The sequence below is a fragment of the Scyliorhinus torazame genome, chromosome 22 (assembly GCF_047496885.1).
Source record: "Scyliorhinus torazame isolate Kashiwa2021f chromosome 22, sScyTor2.1, whole genome shotgun sequence".
Taxonomy (NCBI): domain Eukaryota; kingdom Metazoa; phylum Chordata; class Chondrichthyes; order Carcharhiniformes; family Scyliorhinidae; genus Scyliorhinus; species Scyliorhinus torazame.
This window is the reverse complement of record NC_092728.1, coordinates 102,383,742-102,407,881: the sequence shown is the minus strand read 5'-3', so window position 1 is coordinate 102,407,881 and position 24,140 is coordinate 102,383,742. Positions and strand designations below refer to the sequence as shown.

The following is a 24,140-nucleotide window of genomic DNA, read 5'->3' as shown; positions in this document are numbered from 1 at the left end:
GAAGAAAAAAACGATTGGTGAAGACAAATGTGGGTCCCTTATAGCCTGAAACATAGGAATTTATAATGGGGAACAAAGAAATGGCTGACCAACTAAATACATACTTTGGTTCTGCCTTCACAAAGGAGAACACAAATAACGTACCAAAAATGTTGGGGCACATAGGGGGCGGGATTCTCTCACCCCGCGGCAGAGTGTCCACGCCGTCGTAAACGCCGTCGCGTTTTATGATGTCGTGAACGGGCCGCTGCCAGGAGTAATTCTGGCCCCTACAGGGGGCCAGCATGGTGCTGGAGCGGTTCACGCCCCACCAGCTGCCGATCCCGGCGCGAACTGGGCGCTGCGGGATCTGTGCATGCGCGATGGCGCTGGCGTCAACACATGCATGCGCAGTGGCCTCCTTCAATGCGCCGGCCCCGACGCAACATGGCGCAGGGCTGCAGGGGCCGACGCGTAGGAAAGGAGGCCCCCAGCTAGAGAGGACGGCCCGCCAATCGGTGGACCATGATCCCGGGCCAGGCCCATTGGAGACACCACCCCCCCCAAGGGGTCAGACCCCCACAGGCCGCCACCCGACCCTTCAACTCCGAGGTCCTGGCGGCTCAGAGCAGGTTAGAATGGCGCCGGTGGGACTCGTCTTTTTTCACGGTCGCTCGGCCCATCTGGGCCGTAGAATCACGGGGGGGCCGCGCAGAGCGGCCCGCCACCAGCGCCACGCCAACCACGCCGGCGCCAATTCGCCACCCTGCGGAGAATCGCGTGCCGGCGTCGGGGTGGTGTTCGTCCGGTCGCGGGGATTCTTCGGCCCGGCCCAGGGCTGGGAGAATCCCGCCGTTTAATGAGAGGGAGGAGCTGAAGGAGATCAGTATTAGTAGGGAAATGGTGTTGGGGAAATTAATGTGATGGCAGGCCAATAAGTCCCCAGGGCCTGATAATCGATATCCCAGAATACCTAAGGAGGTGGCACTAGAAATAGGGGTTGATTTGGCGGTCCTCTTTCAAGATTCTATAGGGCGGGATACTCCGAACCCCCGCCAGGTCGGAGAATCGCCGGGGGGGGGCGGCGTGAATCCCGCCCTGCCGCTCCGACGCCGGCTGCCGAATTCTCCGGCGCCGTTTTTTTTGGCGGGCACGGGGATCATGTCACGCCGGTCGGGGGCCGTTGGCAGTGGCCCCCCCCCCCCGGCGATTCTCCGGACCCGATGGGCCGAGTGGGCGCCCGTTCTCGGCCGGTCCCGCCGGCGTGAAATACACGAGGTCCATACCGGCGGGACCTGGCACTGAGGGCGGCCTGCGGAGTCCTCGGGGGGGGGGGGGGGGGGGGGGGGGGCGCCCGGCCACGGTGGTGGGGGCCACGGTGGCCAGGCCCGCGATCGGGGCCCACCGATCTGCAGGCAGGCCTGTGCCGTGGGGGCACTCTTTCCCTCCGCGCCAGCCAAGAGACCCCCTGCGCAGGGATCATGGCAGCGCTTCTGCGCATGCTCCAGAACACGCTGGCGCTCCCGCGCATGTGCCAACTCGCGCCGGCCGGCGGAGGCCCTTCGGTGCCGGTTTGCGCGCTGCCAACCACTCCAGCGCCGGCCTAGCCCCCGGAAGTTCGGAGGATTCCGCAACTTCCGGGCGGCCCGATGCCAGAGTGGTTCATGCTCGCCTGCCGGTTGGGGGAGAATCCCGGCCTCCAGAATCTGGAACAGTTTATACAGATTGGAGGGTAGCTCATGTAACCCCACTTTTTAAAAAGGGAGGTAGATAGAAAACACAAAACCATAGACCAGTCAGCCTGACATCGGCAGTGGGGAAAATACTAGATTCCATTATAAAAGATTTAATAGCAGAACACCTGGGAACAGTGGCAAATTCGGACCGAGTCAGCATGGATCGACGATAGGGAAATCATGCTTGACTAATCTACTGGAATTCTTTGAGAATGCAACTAGTAGAGTTGACAAGGGGGGGGGAGCCAGTGGATGTGGCTCATGTGGGCTTTCAAAAAGCTTTTGACAAAGTCCCATATTAGAGATTAGCGTGTGAAATTAAAGCACGTGGGATTGCGAGTAGCATTTTGAGACGGGTAGAAAACTGGTAGGAAATAAAGAGTAGGAATAAACAAGTCTTTTTCCAAATGGCAGGCAGTGACCCGTGGGGTACCGCAGGATCAGTGCTAGGACCCCAGCTATTCACAGTATATATTAAAGTATATATTAATGATTTTGACGAGCAGTGAGCTCTGATCCAATGCATAGGGCTGGCGATCAACTGAACCATTTGCAAAATAGGCTTGACTGGAAGGATTTTCTGAAAAACCTCATATTGGGAAGTATACATCTGGCCATCGTCAGAATGAATCAGGGAAGAGGTGTTCTACTGTTCTAGCTATATTCTAGCATGTTGTCAAGTCGTCTTAAAGAGGCCTGAACCCTGTACCTATTCCTCTGAATTGAGGCATAACTTATTATTCTATGAACGCATTGAAGGTGACAAAAATGAAGAAACATTTACTCAATCACCTTTGGAGATTATCTCGATGAAAGGTTTAATATTCTAGTTTGTATACCCTGAGATTGCCCCATGATAACGATCTTTTACCCTGTCTACCATAAGGAAATAAATGAAAAAGTGGGAACAATATGGGATGGAGTCTATTGTTCCTGGATCATGTACAATGAGGGAACTGGACCAAAGTAGCTCTTGTTCCATTTACTAAAAGGCCAAAAAACCCACAAGTTAAAATGCCGCCAATCCATGATGTTTGGTCCCATCTCTTCATTAGACAGGGTTCGGTGCCTGAAAATAATTTATTATTAGCGATTAGATTTTCCTTTTACATTAATAAACATGTTCGGAATCTCGGTTAGCAGCAAGCACAACCCTCTGGTCACATAAAAGAACTGATCTAAATCAATGTGATTTTTATAAAAAACTGGGATTGGGTTGACCGGTTGTTAATAAGACTCTCACAGGCCCCTCAGTAACAGGATTAGTGACAATCGCTGCGACAACCTTAACACACATTTTACCAAACCATTTGGTTTCATAGGAAGCAAGAGATGGCTTCAGCCTGAACACTTACCCGATATCCTTTCGGTCCCTGCTTTCCCATTGGACCCGGTAAACCCTGGAAAAGAAACAACAGATTCAAAAGAGGACATTTCAGAAGCCACGGCCCTGACTTTAACTCACGGCAGGATCAGCGGGTGTGGGAGGGGTTGTTTGCAAGGCCTGTGACAAGGACCCTACGCTGAGGTCCGAAGAGACTTTCGCCTCCAGGGTACTGCTACCGCTTGCAAGGTCAGAACTGTCATGAATTACTGTTTGGTTGGGGGAGGGAGTGGAATTTCATGGGGAGTTTGGGGGGAGGGGGGAGCAGGGGTTGGTCACAGGTACCTGCAGGAAGGGCCTTGGAATTGTCATGTTCTTTGCTTTGTGGATGAGGATGGCTTTGAAGTGCAGTGTCTTACAAAGAACATCAAACTATGTTTTAAACATACCTTATTGTATTAACACTGCAACTAACTAGATTCAAACTACTTACTAAGATGTAAATATTACAAAATACACTTCTGAAGACACAGCTACTCTCTATCCAGCCTAATTGCCTACTCCCCGAATGAAGGGTTTCACGTGTGTGTTCTTGATCACCATCTAGTGATTGGAAGCATTCACGTTAAATTATTAACCCTACATATACTATGCAATATACATACTGGCACTGGAATAAGGGCGAGAGGCGGATATCCTGGGCGGTGTGGGGGAAGGGTGATCATGGTGACGAAGGGGGTAGTCAGGTGAACACACCCCTGCTCCTCCTGCACTCACAGAGAAATTTTTTTTAAAATTTTTTAACTCACCTTGGTGGGCCAACACTGGCCGGACTTGCTGCTCCTGGAAGATTTGGTCTGGTGGTAGCGCCACCATTGCTCCCAGGTTACAATTGCAGGCTGGATCCTGAAGGCATCGCCGCTATCAAATCCGCATATTTAAAGGTCGCTTCGCCAGCTTGGGGAAGTATCCTTGCCACCAGCAAGGGTGTGGGCTGGAAAGGAGTGGGTAGGTTGCCCGGATTTATTTTAACTGCTCTCACCTGGCCAACAGGTGGGATAGGGTTAAAATCTGGACTATATATTTCTCTGGCTTTGAAAGCAGACCAAGGCAGGCCAGCAGCACGGTTCAATTCCCGTAACAGCCTCCCCGAACAGGCGCTGGAATGTGGCGACTAGGGGCTTTTCACAGTAACTTCATTTGAAGCCTACTTGTGACAATAAGCGATTTTCAATTCATTTTCATTTCATTTCATTGTATTTATTCTTAAACAGGCATTTTATGCTGTTTTATCAACACAAATGCTTAAGGGGGGGGGGGGGTGATTTTCTGTCCCGTGTTTTCCGCTGGTGGAGATAGCTTGCCATTGGCTGATGCTGGGACCTTCCAGTCCCGCCGATGTCCACGCCGTATTGTGTGGCTCCTCCGCTCCGCCATCGGGGCTCCCGCTGCGGGAAGAGGGGGGGGCGGGTGGGGGTCACCTTCAGCAGGACCGGAAGATCCCGTCGTGGGATGGGCTGGAAAATTCCACACAAGGGGTTTTACGCCCCGCCCTGACTTTATTAACATTTTGCTGTGGTTATGACCTAACGCAAACCAGTCTTTGCAATGCTGCCATCAGGAAGTTAAGCTACATCTCAAAACCAACAAACGATAGTGGGATTTTCAGCTAGCTGGGCAGCCTAGTGCAAATTCCACACCTTTAGAAAAGCGTGGAACCTAAATATTAATGTTCGGAGACTTATGTGCGTTCGTACAAGGAAAACAGAGGACGGGATTCTCCGTCCGTTCCCGCCAGCTTGTCAAACACCCAGCAAACCAAAGCAAACATCTGCTCCCATGGAATGTCAAACACCTACAGTTCTTTGAAGCAATCCTTCCGGCGAATTTCTTGCTGGGTAAAACTCTCTTTTTTTGGGGGGAAAGTACAGTTGAAGGTAAAAGTATGCAACTTCCAAACTTTGCTTCGATGTACCATCTGGGGCGACCTGATAGAGGTCTACAAAATTATGAGGGGCATAGACAGAGTGGATGGTCAGAGGCTTTTTCCCAGGGTAGAGGGGTCAATTACTAGGGGGCATAGGTTTAAGGTGAGAGGGGCAAGGTTTAGAGTAGATGTACGAGGCAAGTTTTTTTACACAGAGGGTAGTGGGTGCCTGGAACTCGCTGCCAGAGGAGGTGGTGGAAGCAGGGACGATAGTGACCTTTAAGGGGCATCTTGACAAATACATGAATGGGATGGGAATAGAGGGATACGGACCCCGTAAGTGTGGAAGATATTCATTTGGACGGGCAGCATGGTCGGCGCAGGCTTGGAGGGCCGAAGGGCCTGTTCCTGTGCTGTACTGTTCTTTGCTCTTTGTTCTTTGCTCAAGCTGCATTGGTCATTTCAAGGGCTCTAGAACTGAGCAGGTATTCCATTGGTATAAAGAGAGCAATTGACAAAGTTTGGGAGAGATGTGGAAATATCAGGGGGCTGCGTTTTGTGCTTCTCCACTTGCCAGGCAGTGATTTCCCATCCATTAGCGTAAATAGGCGTGAAGTCTCGGGCTGACAAGGAGAGAAGCGGAAAATCCCAATCCAGATGTGACTGGAGACAGAGCACCAGGAATTGCTTCAAACTAAAAACTAACAGTGGCCAAAGAATTTCATTCAACAGACGCTGGCCTTTATGTATTTACATGTTATTCGCCAATTTATATGCACAGAAAAATGTAAATAAATCCAAGTAAACTATCTCTCTGGAGTCCTGCATGACCAAATTCCTGATGGGCACAGTATCTACTTGATTTTTTAAAATCCAGTATGATGGGTTAAAAATACTGGCTCGCAGGAGGCTTGCATGCCCCCCAAATTGCATGTCGCTATTTAGTGTTGTCCTGAATTCACTTGATTTATTCAATTCTGTTGTTCAGCCATGGAGTGGAGACAGTCGGATGCTATGCATTTCCTCCTGTGTTACCCCTTGTGTGGACCAGAGCGCATCACTGATTGATTTTCCGTGGGCTTTGCAGAATCCGGGTTCCCGCGGATCGCGAGCGGGACCTTTAACTGTGGCTCCCAGACCCGGACCGGCAGTTCCCGATAGTCCTGGGCCGGGGCGTTTGTTTTTTTGTGTCACGGGAGCGGCTTCACCTCTAGTTTAAAATAAACCAGTTTGGCATTTCACCCTGCAAATTATTACACTGGCGACAAAGGGGGGATCAATAATGCCGCGATATGAAAAAAAAAGTTGGCAGAACCCACCCTAGACCTCAAGAGGGCGATGGAATTAGCACTCTACTTGAAGAATGCCGAGAAAGGGGATCAAGAACCTCAAGGGAAGATGAGAAGTAGCGTTCACAGGCTGGGGTGGGTGGTGGGGAGGATCCTCATACCAGAAAAGCCAGCATCCCCGCTGAAGACTCCATGTGCCTCACCCACCACCAACTCAACATTCAGCCAGGACCTTCTCAAAAGTTGGCCGGATTCGCCTAAAAGTGCCAGGAAAGCCTTCCCGGAGGACTACAGGAGTCAGCCTCAAGGCTGCTGTAAGTGTGGCCAAAGGACACGGTCCAGGCAAGGTTGTCGGAGTCAGCAGTACGCTGCCAGGAACCACCCAGGAAGCCAAAGCCACCCCAGGCTGGGGCCTTGCAAGTCTATCAGCCCATAGAGGACAAAACGATGCAGCTAAACTGCATCATCACCCTTAAGACTGCCCCAATAAGAATAACACTCTTCGTCAACGGTTATTCCCTAGAAATGGAGGTGGATATGGGAGCTACTCTACCCATCGTTGCAGTACAGACCTTCCGGCGTCTCCGGATGGGTATCTTGTCCCTGAGCCTGCGTGACACCAGGACCAGGTTGACCACATGTACAGGGGAACGTTTGAAGATTATGGGGACCACTATGATCCCGGTTACCTCGGGGAAGCAGAAGGCCCAACACGCGCTCATTGTTGTACGAGGGCCAGAACTCAACCTCTTGGGCGTGGACCAGCTCCAAACAACCAATCTGGACTGGCTACCATTTTCTAAAATATGAACTGGTGGACTGTACAAGGTCATTGGCAAAGACCCCCAGGTATTCCAAGAAAGTCTTGGTAGAGTAAAGGGAGCAATGGCAAAGATTTATGTGGACCCTGGCACCCTACCCAAATATTTCAGGGCATGGCCAGTCCCATATGCTTTATTTACCAAGTAGAGACTGAACTCAAGTGGTTAGAAAGCCTCAGGATAATATGACCAGTACAGTTTGCAGAGTGGGCTACACCAGTAGTCCCCGTTTTCAAGCCCAACAAGTCTTTGCTGGGGCTATAAAATCACGGTTAATAAAGTCTCATGTTAGATCGGTACCCCATGCCATGCATAGAAGTCGTAGAAGAAATAGCGAAGCATCTGGATGGAAATTGTCCCATTGAGCAAACGCTGCAAGGGTTCATAAAAGGCAGGTCATGCCTAACTAATTTCGTGGAATGTTTTGAGGACATTACCAGTGTGGTAGATAACGGGGGGCCAATGGATGTGGTATATCTGGATTTCCAGAAAGCTTTTGACAAGGTGCCACACTCAAGGTTGCTGTATGAGATAATGATGCATCGCATTAAGAGTAAAGTAGTAGCATGGATAGAGGATTGGTTAATTAATAGAAAGCAAAAAGTGGGGAATAATGGGTGTTTCTCTGGTTGGCAATCAGTAGCTAGTGGTGTCCCTCAGGGATCAGTGTTGGGCCCACAATTATTCACAATTTACATAGATGATTTGGAGTTGGGGACCAAGCGCAATGTGTCCAAGTTTGCAGACAACACTAAGATGAGTGGTAAAGCAAAAAGTGCAGAGGATACCAGAAGTCTGCAGAGGGATTTGGATAGGTTAAGTGAATGGGCTAGGGTCTGGCAGATGGAATACAATGTTGACAAATGTGAGGTTATCCATTTTGGTAGGAATAACAGCAAATGGGATTATTATTTAAATGATAAAATATTAAAACATGCTGCTGTGCAGAGAGACCTGGGTGTGCTAGTGCATGAGTTGCAAAAAGTTGGTTTACAGGTGCAACAGGTGATTAAGAAGGCAAATGGAGTTTTGTCCTTCATTGCTAGAGGGATGGAGTTTAAGTCTAGGGAGGTTAGGGAGGTTATGCTGCAATTGTATAAGGTGTTAGTGAGGCCACACCTGGAGTAATGTGTTCAGTTTTGGTCTCCTTACTTGAGAAAGGACGTACTGGCACTGGAGGGTGTGCAGAGGAGATTCATTAGGTTAATCCCAGAGCTGAAGGGGTTGGATTACGAGGAGAGATTGAGTAGACTGGGACTGTACTCGTTGGAATTTGGAAGGATGCGGGGGGGATCTTATAGACACATATAAAATTATGAAGGGAATAGATAGGATAGATGCGGGCAGGTTGTTTCCACTGGCGGGTGAAAGCAGAACTAGGGGGCATAGCCTCAAAATAAGGGGAAGTAGATTTAGGACTGAGCTTAGGAGGAACTTCTTCACCCAAAGGGTTGTGAATCTATGGAATTCCTTGCCCAGTGAAGCAGTAGAGGCTCCTTCATTAAATGTTTTAAAGATAAAGATAGATAGTTTTTTGAAGAATAAAGGGATTAAGGATTATGATATTCGGGCCGGAAAGTGGAGCTGAGTCCACAAAAGATCAGCCATGATCTCACTGAATCCCCACCTCCCCCCAATCCGGCTCCACCTCCCGCCAGCTTGAGGCCTTGTGCCGAACGACAAAAGAAGCCTCATCGCAGTGGGAGTGAGGGGTGAGGGATAGGATCACCCTTTTGAGGACCACGGGGAGGGGGGGGGGGGGGGGGGGGGGGGGAAATCGCTGATGGATCTCCCCGTGGGCTTCGTAGAAGACGAGTCCCCGACCCAGATATCTCCCAATCCTGGAGCAGCGGTTCCTGACAGTCCTGGGCCGGGACGTTTGTTTTGTGAGCCGTGTTAAAGGCTTTATTTTCAATTTAAAATAAACCAGCTTGGACTTTCACTCCGGAGTTTCCTGGAATTATTACACCTTCCCAGGAGGAAACAGACTAAAAAGCAGATCTGGGGCAGAACTAGGATAGGATTAGTGGATTTTCCAGTATGCTGAACATTTTGGAGAGGAAAAAAAAAATCAGTCATTCACAACAAAGTGATTTGCATCCAGTTGTCAAAATAGCACCAAAACCTCTTTCTTGCCAAATATCTAGAAATTGAATAAGGAGTCACTTTGTTCTCAATAGCTGTACCTTAGAACCATAGAATACCGCCAGTGCAGAAGGAGGCCATTCAGCCCATCGAGTCTGCACTGACCCTTGGAAAGAGCATCCTACCTAGGTCCACTCCCCCGCCATAATCCTGTAACCCCACCTAACCGTTGCACAATAAGGAGGAATTTATCGTGGCCAATCCACCTAACCTGCACATCTTTGGACTGTGGGAGGAAACCGGAGCACCCAGAGGAAACCCGCGCAGAGGGAGAACGTGCAGACTCCGCGGAGACAGTCATCCGAGGCCGGAATTGGACCCGGGTCCCCAGCGCTGTGAGGCAGCAGTGCTAACCGCTGTCCACCATGCATGATCATTCATTAGCTTTTTCAAAAATGTCATTATGTCTCAGGATCTAGAGTTACTGATTGCACTTGTACGAATTTCCTTTCTCTCTTATCTTCAAAGGGGAAACAAAACAATGTTGTATGCAAACCGAAATCCTGAGCTATTAAGTTACTTGTGAAGAGAGAGGTGGATCGTACATCATACACGAACTCACAGACAAGCTCGTCAGATATTCAAGTCGTTCCTTTTCTTAGACTAGATAGAAATATATAATTTATATTTCAGTTTCAATGCTGAATACTTCCACAGGACCTTTTTGTTTAAGCTGCCGATAATACATACAAGGTGGCACAATGGTTAGCACTGCTGCCTCAGAGCGCCAGGGACCCGGGTTCAATTCCGGCCTCGGGTCACTGTATGTCTGGAGTCTGCACGTTCTCCCCATGTGTGCGTGGGTTTCCTCCGGGTGCTCCGGTTTCCTCCCACACTCCAAAGATGTGCAGGTTAGGTGGGTTGGCCGCGCTAAATTGCCCTTAGTGTCCAGAAATGTGTAGGTTAGGTGGGGGTTGCAAGGATACGGTGGGGGGAGTGGGACTGGGTAGAGTGCTCTTTCGGAGGGCCAGTGCAGACCTGATGGGCCGAATGGCCTCCTTCTGCAATGTAGGGATTCTATGCCGAGTGCTGACTAAATTAATCTATTTAATGCCTTAAAAATATGGAAAAATCCACAATTTTCTATGCTGTGTTTTGCTTCTGAAGCACAACATGTAAAGACACCATTTTTAAATGGATGTCAAGTGCGGCGGTTAATCCATTCAAGTTATGGGATGCCCTTATAAGTTACAGACGAAAGTAAGCACACGTGCTCACGAAGCTTGAGATCATCATTGTTGTTCGATTCAGTTTGCTTCACATCTACATGGCCTTGTGGCCTATTGCTGCCTGCATAACATGACTGATGGTGCAGTGAACGGGCTTCCTGCTCAGCTGTGGATAAACCACGATGAATCGTTTTGAAACTCATTCTCGGCGTGTGGGCACTGTTGGCAAGGCCGCCCTTTCTTGCCCGTCCCTGTTGCCCGGCAGAATGGTGGATTTTTTTCTTCAACCTCTCTGCAGCCTGTGTGGCGAAGACGCTCCCGCTCTGCGGTTGAGCAGGATCTTGACCCAGTTCCAATTATGGATGTTAAATACAAAATAGCTACGCTAGTGGAAATGGTGGAACCAAGGGGTCGCAGAAAATGCAGGTAGTTCTGCTCCAGTGCTCAAAGTGCAACTGATGTGGAGGTGCCGGCGTTGGACTGGGGTGAGCACAGTAAGAAGTCTGACAACACCAGGTTAAAGTCCAACAGGTTTGTTTGGAATCACTAGCTTTCGGAGTGCAGCTCCTTCCTTAGGTGAGTGAAGGTGGGTTCCATAACCACATATATAGAAAAAGTCAATGATACAACCTGATACTTTGAATGCAAGTCTTTGCAGGTAATTAAGTCTTTACAGGTCCGGACGGTGTGACTGGAGAGAGGGATAATCCCAGGTTAAAGCGGTGTGAATTGTCTCAAGCCGGGACAGTTGGTAGGATTTTGCAAGCCCAGGTCAGATGGTGGGGGTGAATGCAGTGTGATAAAGCGCAACTGTTCAACTTCTGGCCCATGTTCGCAACATATTTTGCTACGGGACGGACACTCTGGTAATTCACCTACTTTGCCTGTCTATCAACGCTGGGACGTTGAGGGTAGGAATTCCAATCCGCTCTGTCTCAATGCGACGCTCGGTTTCTAACAGTGCTCGTTACCCCATTGTGTCTCAATCACTAGAATGAGCCAGGGCAGCACGGTGACGCAGTGATTAGCACTGCTGCCTCTTGGCGTCGAGGACCCGGGTTCGATCCCGGCCACGGCACCGAGGTCCCAGGTTCGATCCCGGTCCCAGGTCACTGTCCGTGCGGAGTTTGCACATTCTCCCCGTGTCTGCCTGGGTTTCGCCCCCACAACCCAAAGATGTGCAGGGGAGGTGGATTGGCCACGCTAAATTGCCCCGTAATTGGAAAAAATGAATTGGGTACTCGAAATTATTTTTTTTAATCACTAGAATGTGCCTTTCAGGTTGTTTTACTAGCATCTCGATCAAACGTGTTTTTGTTTGCAAACATGTCAACATTTTCTCTGTGTTAAACTGCACGGCACGAGAAGATTTACTGCACCTGCCTGCCAGGATAACCTTTGGCACCTTGACTTCCATCTGGTCCACGCTCCCCCTGGTTAAAAAAAAAAGAAACGGACAATGTCACTTTCCTTTTCAGCCTCTTCTTTGCCTGCAACAACCAGAGTTTAAACCTTTTGAAAGCATTTTCAATAGTCCTTTCCATTTCATTGTGAAGAGTAGCACGAGGTCTCAGTTGGGATTGCAGTGTTAAACGCACTCCAGCACATGTCTTTGCAAATGATTCTCCAGATGTGTTGCTTACACAGTATTCAGGCATGCACACAATTAGAGAGCTCCTCTGCCAAGTGTAGCATGATTCAGTGTAAAAGTCTGGCGTTAACGTCTAGGACGTCCCTTGTTCCAAGGAATTTCATGTTTTAGTTCAACCCCTGGGGCATGATTCCACAGCACAGAACCATTCTTAATTCAGCAGACTCAGGTTCGTCCAAGTCATCTGGAATTTTGTTTTAAATTTACACGGACAAAATTTTGATCTATAACGGTGGTGTTTTCAAACCATCCAGGGGGGGTTGGGAGTGGGGAGGGAGGTTTCCGCATTAGCAATGAACTGAGCTAGTCTCGATCTGTCTGAAATTGGCCAGATTACAACGTTCCAGATTAGTTGCGCCTTTCCCTCATGCTGAAGCTTTGGTTTCTAATCCGGGATGGACTTGGCGCAGATTTAGCTCACGGTTAGAGCTGCACTTAGCTGTCACAGTAAATACGGAGTTCAATGTCTGTCTGGTTTGGTGCCAATCCCCATGAGGGATCGCCTTACAATTACTGTTGATTTCACTAATCGGCGGAGGCTGAATGTATTTGTGCGATATCCCTCAGTCTGCCATCTTAGTCTAGGCATTATGGGCAGCACAGTAGTACAGTGGTCAGCACTGTTACTTCACTGCACCAGGGACCTGGGTTCGATTCCCGGCTTGGGTCACTGTCTGTGCGGAGTCTGCACGTTCTCCCCGTGTGTGCGTGGGTTTCCTCCGGGTGCTGCGGTTTCCTCCCACAGTCCAGCGATGTGCAGGTTGGGTGGATTGGCTGTGATAAATTGCCCTTAGTGTCCAAAAAGGCTAGGTTGGGTGGGGTTGCTGGGTTCATAGATCATAGAATTTACAGTGCAGAAGGAGCCCATTCGGCCCATCTAGTCTGCACCAGCTCTTGGAAAGAGCACCCTACCCAAGCCCACACCTCCACCCTATCCCCATAACCCAGGAACCCCACCCAACACTAAGGGCAATTTTGGACAACAAGGGTAATTTAGCATGGCCAATCCACCTAACCTGCACAACTTTGGACTGTGGGAGGAAACCGCAGCACCCGGAGGAAACCCACGCAGACACGGGGAGGACGTGCAGACTCCGCACAGGCAGTGACCCAAGCCGGGAATCGAACCTGGGACCCTGCCGCTGTGAAGCAATTGTGCTATCCACAATGCTACCGTGCTGCCCAGGGATTACGGGGGAGGGGGGGTTACGGGGATAGGGTGGGCTCAAGTAAGGTGTCCTTTCCAAGGGCCAGTGCAGACTCGATGGGCCGAATGGCCTCCTTCTGCACTGTAAATTCTATGATTCTATGATTAAACAAATTAAATGGGAGCAACCCGTTCAGAGGAGCATCACACAAACGCGTCACTCATTTGCAGACGGAAATACCCAACGGGCGTCTCATGGCCACGTTATGGGGTTTGCTCTCCATGAGTGCACATGTCGGGATCTTGTGGCACAGCGGGAGCACGTTGCCTCTGAGCCAGACGCTCTGGGTTCAAGCCCCATTCCAGGACTCGTTGGCCAGGGAGTGCGCGTCCATAACATGGTAAAACAGGTTGGGCACCAACCTGCAAATTCCCTCCAACACGCTTCAGTTTTAGGCGGAAGAGATATTTACTGAGCCAAGTGATGGAAAGAATATTGGAGCCTCTGCCTTCATCTAGGTCCAGACTACAACAGGACATGTTGGCACTGTAACTCGGGCACGCCAAGTGATCTTTAACACACCACCACCGGTACATACTCCCAGTCACCTCAACCAGAAACTTCTGTAGCGATTTTACCTCTCGACTGTTACTGAATCGAGACAATGGGAATGGTTTCTTCATCATCAAGGCCTGGCAACACAAACACTAACAAGATATTAGTGGTGACCTCACTGTATCCAGGTGGCTTAAATTGATGCAGATATGTTACATGTGGCATGATATGCAAACATGCAGCTAATGAACGCATGGAATAGGACACGACCAATGAGCAGTCAGGACACTCAGGGGTGGTATCTCACTATAAAAGGGATGAGGCACTCACACCCCGCCTCTTTCCACAGACCAACATCTACAGAGTGAGACAGGGTGTACCCTCAGCATCACACCCCAGCACGTGGCTTAGAGCAAGGCTGGTTCAGTTAGACTGAGTTACTACATTTAGATTAGCGGAGAGTCGAACTCATTGAGATCATAGAATTTACAGTGCAGAAGGAGGCCGTTCGGCCCATCAAGTCTGCACCGGCTCTTGGAAAGAGCACCCCACGCAAGCCCACACCTCCACCCTATCCCCACAACCCAGTAACCCCACCCAACACTAAGGGCAATTTTGGACACTAAGGGCAATTTAGCATGGCCAATCCACCTAGCCTGCACATCTTTGGACTGTGGGAGGAAACCGGAGCACCCGGAGGAAACCCACGCACACACAGGGAGGATGTGCAGACTCCGCACAGACAGTGACCCAAGCCGGAATCGAACCTGGGACCCTGGAGCTATGAAGCAATTGTGCTAACCACAATGCTACCGTGCTTCCTCTGTGCTAATAGTTCAATAAAACACATTGAATTCACTTCAAAGTCTGGAGCATCTTTTACTCAAAACTGCACCAAGTGGCAGCTTGTGTTATTCCAAATTACCTAACACAACATGGGACTGAAATTCGTCTATGTCAGCTCCTGAGCGAAGAGACGGGAGAGACTCCACCCTCTATCAGAAAATCCCTTCCGCAGGCACACTGAGAATAAAAAAATTTAAATAGGCTTTCAGCGAAGATGGGCTGATAAACTGTGGGGAATACCGCAAAGCTCAGAGTCAGATATGTGGGAGCAAGCCGACTCCAATATGGGCATCATCGAACTTCCAAAGCAAACTAGCTCTTCCTAACTCATGTGGCAGGAACATGTTAAGCAGTTTGGCTCCATTAAAAGTGAGCAGAGGACTTGTGTCTCCCATGACAGCATTTCAGATACTGAGGTTCCTCAGATTCTCAATGATGCTGTTACAAGGGGCGGGTTTCTCTGATCCTGGGGCTGAGTGTTGGCGCCGTCGTAAACGCCGTCGCGTTTCTCGACGGCGTCAACATGGCCTCAGGAGCAGCGATTCTGACCCCTACAGGGGGCCAGCACGGCACTGGAGCGACCCACGCCGCTCCAGCGGCCGATCCCGGCGTCAGATAGGTACCGCCTAGAGCGGCCCCCGACCGCGCCGGCGCCAATGCCGCCGATTCTCCGCTCTCCAGAGAATCGGCAGATGGCGTCGCGCGATTCGCGCCCGTCACGGCGACTCTCCGGCCCGGCCTGGGCTGAGAGAATCCCGCCCAAAGTCTTTCAGAATTTCATTGCTGTTTTATCCTGAGTATGTTCCTGTACCACCTACACAGCCGTGCAAACAAAGAGGACTGGCACTCATACAGCACCAGAATGGGATTCTCCATCTACCTTTAAGAAATGGGTGTTTAACAAATAGCTGCAGTGATGTCAGTGTGTGGGTGGATCTGGGCTGTCTGTCTGTTTTTACTTTCGTTTGGAGCTGAAAAACTGCTTTGCGGCTCTGTTTTTGGTTTTGTTTTCAGAGTTGGAGAGCTGCATTCAAAGCAAGCAGATGTGTAATGATCTTTCTCTCTACAAGCTAAAGAATGTCTTCAACTCATTGATGATTTCAAAGTAGTACCTGTTTCTGTAGAGAATTTAAACATGCTGTCTTTGTTTAAAAAAGGGTTTAACTTATGGATGTGGCGAGGAAAGTTATTAAGAGTTATCTATAGAGTATTGCATCTGTGGGGTTATGTGTGTTGGTAGTTGATAAGACATTTACTGTGTGTTTATAAAATGTTAACTTAAGGGGCGGGATTCTCTGACCCCCCCGCCGACTCGCGCCCTTCCGGCGGAGGCCCTTCGGCACCGGTTGGCGTGGCGCCAAGCCCCTTTCCTGCCGCCTGCTGGACGCCAAACATTCTGGGGCAGGCCTAGCCCCTGAAGGTGCAGAGGATTCCGCACCTTTGGGGCGGCCAGGCGCTGGAGTGGTTCACGCCACTCCGTCCCACCGGGACACCCCCGCCCCGCCGGGTAGGGGAGAATCCCTCCCAAGGTCTCAGTTGCATAACACCTGGAGAGTGGACCCTTGTTCTCCCCATAACCAAAATCTATTAAAAGTCGTGGGTCAGATATACTTTGGAGTTTTCTAAACCCTGGCGCATAACAATCTCTCCAGCCGGCCAACGGAGCTTCCCATTACGGGCAGCCCCACACCGTCGGGAAATCCCCGGGCGTGGGTACGCTGCCGGCGCAACCGAGAATCCCGCCAGTGGAGAATCCCGCCCAGGATGTGGCAAAGCACTTTAAAGGCAATTAAAGACTTTTTGATGTCTCGCCACTGTTGCAATGTAGGAAATACAGCCAACCTGTGCACAGCAAGCTCCCATAAGCAGCAAAGTGATCAGCCGTCTTACACGTTTTTGTGACGTAGAGGGAGAGATAAATATTGGCTTGTGCGCCGCGGATAACTCCTCAACCCTTCTTTGAAACCGTGCCATCTGGTAGGGCAGACAGGGCCCCGGTTTAACATATCCGAAAGACGGCACCTCCAACAGTGCAGCACTTCCCCTCTGTACTGCACCGGAAATTCAGCCCGGGTTTTTGGGATCAAGTCTCTGGTGTGGAATTTGAACCCCCAACGTCCTGACTCACAGCTGACAGCGCTGCAGAGGTTCAGATAGGCTAAACCACTATTGTAGCACCGAGGGAAAGGAAGCTTTATAAACTGTACAATATGCTCATTTATTTTGCCTTCCTCGCTCATTCTGCCAGGTTTTTTTGATCTACTCGCTGGAATCCCTGATATTTTCTATCTCAGTTTCCTCACACAGTCACAAATACATCCAGGATTCTCCATCCATCTCTCGGGTTTCAGATTATGTTCATTTTTGGCAGACTCCTTAAGCAACTGTTGTGGTTACGACAATAGCGCCCTCTTGGTAAGTTTACCTTGATTGTCTCTCCACTGCCTCTGTGTTTTCCAGCTGTTTTATCAACACCAATCTTTTAATTAATAATCTTTATTAGTGTCACAAGTAGGCTTACATTAACACCGCAATGAGGTTACTGTGAAAAGCCCCTAGTCACCACATTCCGGCGCCTGTTCGGGTACACAGAGGGAGAATTCAGAATGTCCAATTCACCCAACAGCATGTCTTTCGGGACTTGTGGGGGGAAACCGGAGCACCCGGAGGAAACCCCACGCAGACACAGGGAGAACGTGAGCCTCCGCACAGACAGTGACCCAGGCCGGGAATCGAACCCGGTTCCCTGGCGCTGTGAAGCAACAGTGCTAACCACTGTGATACAGTGCTACCCCCGAGGCTGAGAAGATACCTCCTGGTGAGGAGTGCAATGGTGGTGGTGTTGAGTGCCTGTCGTCTTACCCATGCGGTGGAATACTCTCAGTGGTGGAGAATGGCCTTACTGCCCAGGGAGTCAATTGAGGCCCTGAAAGTGGCCGATTAAGGGCTTCCTCCCACCGCCGCTGGCACCATACCAGCTGTGGGGAGGGGCTCTATCACTTGGGGTGAACATGCAGTAAACCCTTTGTGGCCCACTGAGGGTACCCCTGTCCCCACCCGCCCGCTCTTCAGTGACAAGGGCCGACATCCTCTTTGGAAATACACCCTCACCGACCACCACCACCCCTCCCTATTGGCCTCCCAGCCACTCCCAAGGGCCCCATTAAAGTGGATTTTAACAGAGGTTGCAGTATTTGCTCTGCAATCGACAGCCATTGGCCTGGGAAGGAGAACACTTAACCAGTTTCCCACTTTGCTAAACAGGGACCTTTGCAGAAAGTGTGTGTGTGCGTGAGTGAGTGTGTGCATGTGAGTGTGCATGTGAGTGTGTGTGCGTGTGTGTGCGTGTGTGAGTGCGTGTGTGTGTGTGTGTGTGTGTGTGTGAGTGAGTGTGTGAGTCTGCGTGTGTGAGTGTGCGTGTGTGTGCATGAGTGAGTGTGTGAGTCTGTGTGTGTGTGCATGTGAGTGTGCATGTGTGTGCGTGAGAGTGTGCATGTGTGAGTGTGCGTGTGTGTGCGTGAGTGCGTGTGTGAGTCTGCGTGTGTGTGCATGTGAGTGTGCATGTGTGTGCGTGAGAGTGTGCGTGTGTGTGCGTGAGTGTGTGCGTGTGAGTGTGCATGTGAGTGCGTGTCTGTGTGTGTGTGTGAGTGCGTGTGTGAGTCTGCGTGTGTGTGCATGTGAGTGTGTGTGCGTGTGATTGTGCGTGTGTGCGTGAGTGAGTGTGTGTGCATGTGAGTGTGCGTGTGAGTGTGCGTGTGAGTGTGTGTGCGTGTGTGTGCGTGAGTGAGTGTGTGCGTGTGAGTGTGCATGTGAGTGTGTGTCTGTGTGTGTGTGTGTGTGAGTGCGTGTGTGAGTCTGCGTGTGTGTGCATGTGAGTGTGTGTGCGTGTGATTGTGCGTGTGAGTGTGTGCATGTGAGTGTGTGTGCGTGTGTGTGCATGTGAGTGTGTGTGCGTATGATTGTGCGTGTGTGCGTGAGTGAGTGTGTGTGCATGTGAGTGTGCGTGTGAGTGTGTGTGCGTGTGCGTGTGCGAGTCTGCATGTGTGTGCGTGTATGAGTGTGTGTGTGTGTGTGTGTGTGAGTGTGTGTGTGTGTCTGTGTGTGCCTGTGTGTGTGTGTGTGTGAGTGTGAGTGCGTGTGCGGTGAGATAAAAATGGGAGTATTATTGACTCTGATGCATCCATAGTGTTTGAGGCTGACAATCCCTCACTGCCGAGACTCTCACATCGAGCACTCACTGAGGAGGGGCTGCTGACACTTTTCAATCCCTCACTGCCGAGACTCTCACATCGAGCGCTCACTGAGGAGGGGCTGCTGACACTTTTCAATCCCTCACTGCCGAGACTCTCACATCGAGCACTCACTGAGGAGGGGCTGCTGACACTTTTCAATCCCTCACTGCCGAGACTCTCACATCGAGCACTCACTGAGGAGGGGCTGCTGACACTTTTCAATCCCTCACTGCCGAGACTCTCACATCGAGCACTCACTGAGGAGGGGCTGCTGACACTTTTCAAGCTGCAACACAATTTCTGGTCAGCATTTTCCACTTTGTTCCATTGAAAAAGAATGGATGGCAAATCATAGTAAATACGGAAGAGAAAACCCCTCAACTATTGTCCTCAGGAGTGTTGGGGAGAAACCAAACGGCAATTCTGGGCACAGATAACTTGACCCACGAAGGCACATAAACAACACAACTGGGGCCCGTCTGACTATCCACAGCAACCCAAATCCCACTCTCTAAGGTCCAAAAACACTACTCACCATGCCCGTTCGGGCCGGGCACTGTCCCAGCCTTGTCGCCATTCCCAGTGGCACGACCGACACTCAGAGCTGCTGGCTCTTCAACTGGCCGGGGCCTCTGGGAAGGGCCAATTGTAGGGTTGCCCCCCAGCTTTCAGGCATCACCGTCAGACCACCGGTGCCCTGATAAAATTCAGCCCTGCGTAGCACAAAATAATGCTGTGACAAGGGGCGGGATTCCCCCCTACCCGGCGGGGGGGGGGGTCCCGGCGTGATGGAGTGGCGGGAACCACTCCGGTGTCGGGCCGCCCCAAAGGTGCGGATGTCTCCATCACAGGCCCGCCCGCGGATCTGTGGGCCCCGATCGAGGGCCAGGCCACCGTGGGGGCACCCCCCAGGGCCAGATCGCCCCGCGCCCCCCCCCCCCAGGACCCCGGAACCCGCCCGCGCCGCCTTGTCCCGCCGTTCAAAAGGTGGTTTAAACCACGCTGGCGGGACAGGCATTCCAGCAGGGGGACTTCGGCCCATCGCGGGCCGGAGAATCGGCGGGGGTGGGCCCGCCGACCGGGCCCGCCCCCGCTGAATCTCTGGTGTCGGAGACTTCGGGACACGGCGGGGGCGGGATTCACGCCAGCCCCCCGCCGATTCTCCGAACCCGGCGGGGGGTCGGAGAATCCCGCCCAAGGTGTGCTACAGGAACTCACCAAGGCTCCTTCGACGGCACCTTCCAAACTCCCGACCACTACCACCTAGAAGGACAAAGGGCAGCAGATGCCTGGGAACCCCACCACCTGGGGGTTCCCCTTCAAGTCACTTCCCATCCTGACTGAGGGTTAGGGGCTGGTTTAGCACAGTGGGCTAAATAGCTGGCTTGCAATGCAGAACAAGGCCAGCAGCGCGGGTTCAATTCCCGTACCGGCCTCCCCGAACAGGCGCCGGAATGTGGCGACTAGGGGCTTTTCACAGCAACTTCATTGAAGCCTACTTGTGACAATAAACGATTATTATTATAGTAATAATAATATCATTATTATTACTTGGAAATATATCGCCGTTCCTTCACTGTCGCTGAGTCAAAATCCTGGAACTCCCTCCCTGCACCGTGGATGTACCTACCCCACCTGGACTGCAGCGGTTCAAGAAGGCAGCTCACCACCATCTCCTCAAGGGCAATTAAGAATGGGCAGAAAATGCTGGGCCTAGCCAACGATGCCCACATCCCACGAACAATTATTTTTAAAAATGCAACAGAATGGCACCTGTGGTTGGTTCGGCCTGTCCTTGTCTATTTAATAGTGACGTTATTCTGCCCTTCACAGGGAAATCTGGGGTCTGAGTGAGCAGAGCAACCGAACGGCTTGAAGGATTCTGAAATAATCATCGAGGAATCATGTAATCCTCAGAAGGAGGCCATTCGTCCCATTGTGTCTGCACTAGCCCTTCGAAAGGCCACCCTACCTAGGCACAAACCCCATCCTATTCATGCAACTGCATCCCAAGGGGCAATTTATCACGACCAATCCGCCTCACCTGCACATCTTTGGATTGTGGGAGGAAACTGGAGCACCCGGAGGAAACTCACGCACACACGGGGAGAACGTGCAGACTCCGCACAGGCACCCAAGGCCGGAATTGAACCCGGGACCCTGGCGCTGTGGGGCAGCGGTGCTAACCATTGTTTTTTCTTGCTGTGGATATTTTGGACAGGGAAAAAGGTGGATTTAGTCATTTTCACTTCAGATGCAATTTTCTGTTCTTTACCTCCATCACATGAGGAGAAACGCCAGCTTGGTAACCTACATGGGTCAGGACTGAGTGTTCTGGCCAATACAACAAGACACAGTTAAGTGCGCGGACTGGCCACTCCACAAAACATCTCAACCCCTGACGGGTTCAAAAGTAAATACCAGCTTAACGTTACAGTTCTAAAATGACGTAGCTTCAAACTTTCTTTTCATCTTTGGGTGAAGCCACGTCTTGTCCAAGAAAGCGGCTCTTAATTTTTATTCCTTCGGATACCATTATTACTTTTTGTTGAAGCTGGATCCGTGTAATGAACTGACATTTTTTTTAAAAACGGATACATTTCTAAAGCAGCTGGATCTGTTTATGAAGACAAAGCCAGCCAGAGACTCTTGGAAGTGCACATGTATTTGAACGCTACATGCTCTGCATTTACAGCACACTCATTCATACTTACGTGGTCCCCTGCACCTCAAATCCACATGGAAGGAATTTTAAAAACCTTCTTTCTAATAAAATCATGGCAAGGCTCTCTGAGGTTTGCTAGTCATCATACAGTCATCGGTATAATTTTCAACTATCTGTGGTTTGGTGGGCGGCTGTTCACTCGGGGTTGCTGGGGCAACGCACACTTTTTTAGATGCGTGTTGTAGCCTGGAGCTGTGGTAGAGGCTCCAACGTTCTTTCCATTACTTGGCTGAGCAGGAATCTCTTACCACCTGCCGTTGGCCTGGGCTGGAAGGATTTGCCGGTTGATTCTCGACCTGTTTGACCGTGTTATGAACAAACCTTCCTTGGCCATCAAAAGTCCTGGGACAGGACTCGAACGCAGGCGCCTGTCCCAGAGGCAGAGACGCTACCTGCAGTATCACTAAACCTCTGCATCTGTAGTTCAATGGAGCATTACCATGTGTTAGGTGTGCTGATTCAAGAAAGAGTGAGAATCAAACTCAATTCTGCAGGCAATTCCTCTGTTAAAAAATAAAATCGAATTCCCTTTTGAAAGCCACAATCGAATCCATCTTGTGGTCTAGATTTTCAATTCCAGATTTCTGTTTAGCACTGGTCTAAATCGCTGGCTTTGAAAGCAGACCAAGGCAGGCTAGTAGCACCGTTCGATTCCCGTAACAGCCTCCCCGAATAGGTGCCAGAATGTGGCGACTAGGGGCTTTTCACAGTAACTTCATTGAAGCCCACTTGTAACAATAAGTGATTTTCATTTCATTAATTGAATTTAAATTCCACCGTCTGCTGTGGGGGGATTTGAACCCACGTCCCCAATCATGTTACCAGTCCAGTGACATTACCACTATGCCATCATGGCCCGTTGACGCCACGTGGACACTGTGAGGAACATAACAAGGGATGGAGGACGTGAAAAACAATCAAATAGGAACTAGAAAATGTTCATTTGAGACAAAACCCCAAAATGTCAAAGACAAAAGAGGAGAAACGCTTTTACGCAGCACGTGGTTGCAATCTGGAACGGGGGAGGCAGATTCAATTGCAGCTTTCAAAAGAGAATTCGATAAGCACCTGATGGAAAAACATCTGCTGACCAATGGGAAAGGGGCGGAGAATGGGACTAGCTAAATTGTACTTGCACTGAGCTAGCATGGACCCCAAGGACACAACAGCCTCTTTCTGTGTTCTACCAATCTGTGATTTGATAAGACATTGGATGCCCCACAGGAAAACACTGGCAGCATAATTAATTCATACGTAGAAAATAGGAGCAGGATTAGTCCACTCGGCCCTTCGAGCCTGCTCCACCATTCATTATGATCATGGCTGATCATCCAAGTCAACTGTTCCTGCATTACCCCCATATCCTTTGATCCCTATAGCCCCCAGCGCTATATTTAACTCCTTTTTAACACATACAATTGTGGATAGCACAATTGCTTCACAGCTCCAGGGTCCCAGGTTCGATTCCGACTTGGGTCACTGTCTGTGCGGAGTCTGCACATCCTCCCCGTGTGTGCGTGGGTTTCCTCCGGGTGCTCCGGTTTCCTCCCACAGTCCAAAGATGTGCAGGCTAGGTGGATTGGCCATGCTAAATTGCCCTTGTTGTCCAAAATTGCCCTTAGTGTTGGGTGGGGTACCTGGGTTATGGGGATAGGGTGGAGGTGTGGACCTTGGGTAGGGTGCTCTTTCCAAGAGCTGGTGCAGACTTGATGGGCCGAATGGCCTCCTTCTGCACTGTAAATTCTATTCTATGAATGTATTGGCCTCAACTGCTTCCTGTGGTAATGAATTCCACAGGCTCACCACTCTCTGGGTGAAGTAACTTCATCTCTACTCTGTCCTATTGTTAGACTGTGACCCCTGGTTCTGGACACCTCCACCATCAGGAACATCCTTCCTCCATCTACCCTGTCCAGTCCTGTTAGAATTTTCTAGGTCTCTATGAGATTCCCCCTCATTCTTCTGAACTCCAGCGAATACAATCCTAACCGACTCAATCTCCTCATACGTCGGTTCCGCCATCCCAGGATCAGTCTGGTAAACCTTCGCTGTACTCCCTCCATAGCAAGATGATCCTTCCTCAGATAAGGAGACCAAAACTGCACACAATACTCCAGGTGTAGCCTCACCAAGGCCCAGTATAGTTGCAGATAGACATCCCTCTCCTGTACACAAATCCTCTCGCAATGAAGGCCAGCATACCATTTGCTTCTTAACCGCCTGCTGTACCTGCATGCTTACCTTCAGTGACTGGTGTGTGAGGACACCCAGGTCTTGTTGCACATTCTCCTCTCCTAATTTATAACCATTCAGATAATAATCTGTCTTCTTGTTTTTGCTGTTAAAGTGGATAACCTCACCTTTCTCCACATTTTACTGCATCTGCCATGAATTTGCCCACTCACTCAACTTGTCCAAATCACACTGAAGCATCTCTGCATCCTCCTCACAGCTCACCCTCCCACCCAGCTGCTCAATTCAATACATTACATAATTAAAAACGTTTTCATGTTCTTTTTCACCTCCCTCAGAAGGTTACATGGCTCTGGGTGGGTGGGAGTGTTTGCGTTGTGATGCATTGTAAATATATGGA

The 24,140-nt window shown here is 50.3% G+C and overlaps 1 protein-coding gene across 1 annotated transcript in view; it reads right to left on the bottom strand.

Annotated features, from left to right (window-relative positions):
* The window catches only part of col27a1b (collagen, type XXVII, alpha 1b), a 699,034-nt gene that overhangs the window by 463,204 nt on the left and 211,690 nt on the right, over nt 1-24,140 (bottom strand). Inside the window, exons 9-10 of the mRNA XM_072487808.1 lie at nt 11,770-11,823; nt 3,071-3,115 (exon numbers count right to left, since the gene is read on the bottom strand). Of these exons, the coding sequence (XP_072343909.1) occupies nt 3,071-3,115; nt 11,770-11,823 (99 nt within the window). The remainder of the gene's footprint in view (nt 1-3,070; nt 3,116-11,769; nt 11,824-24,140) is intronic.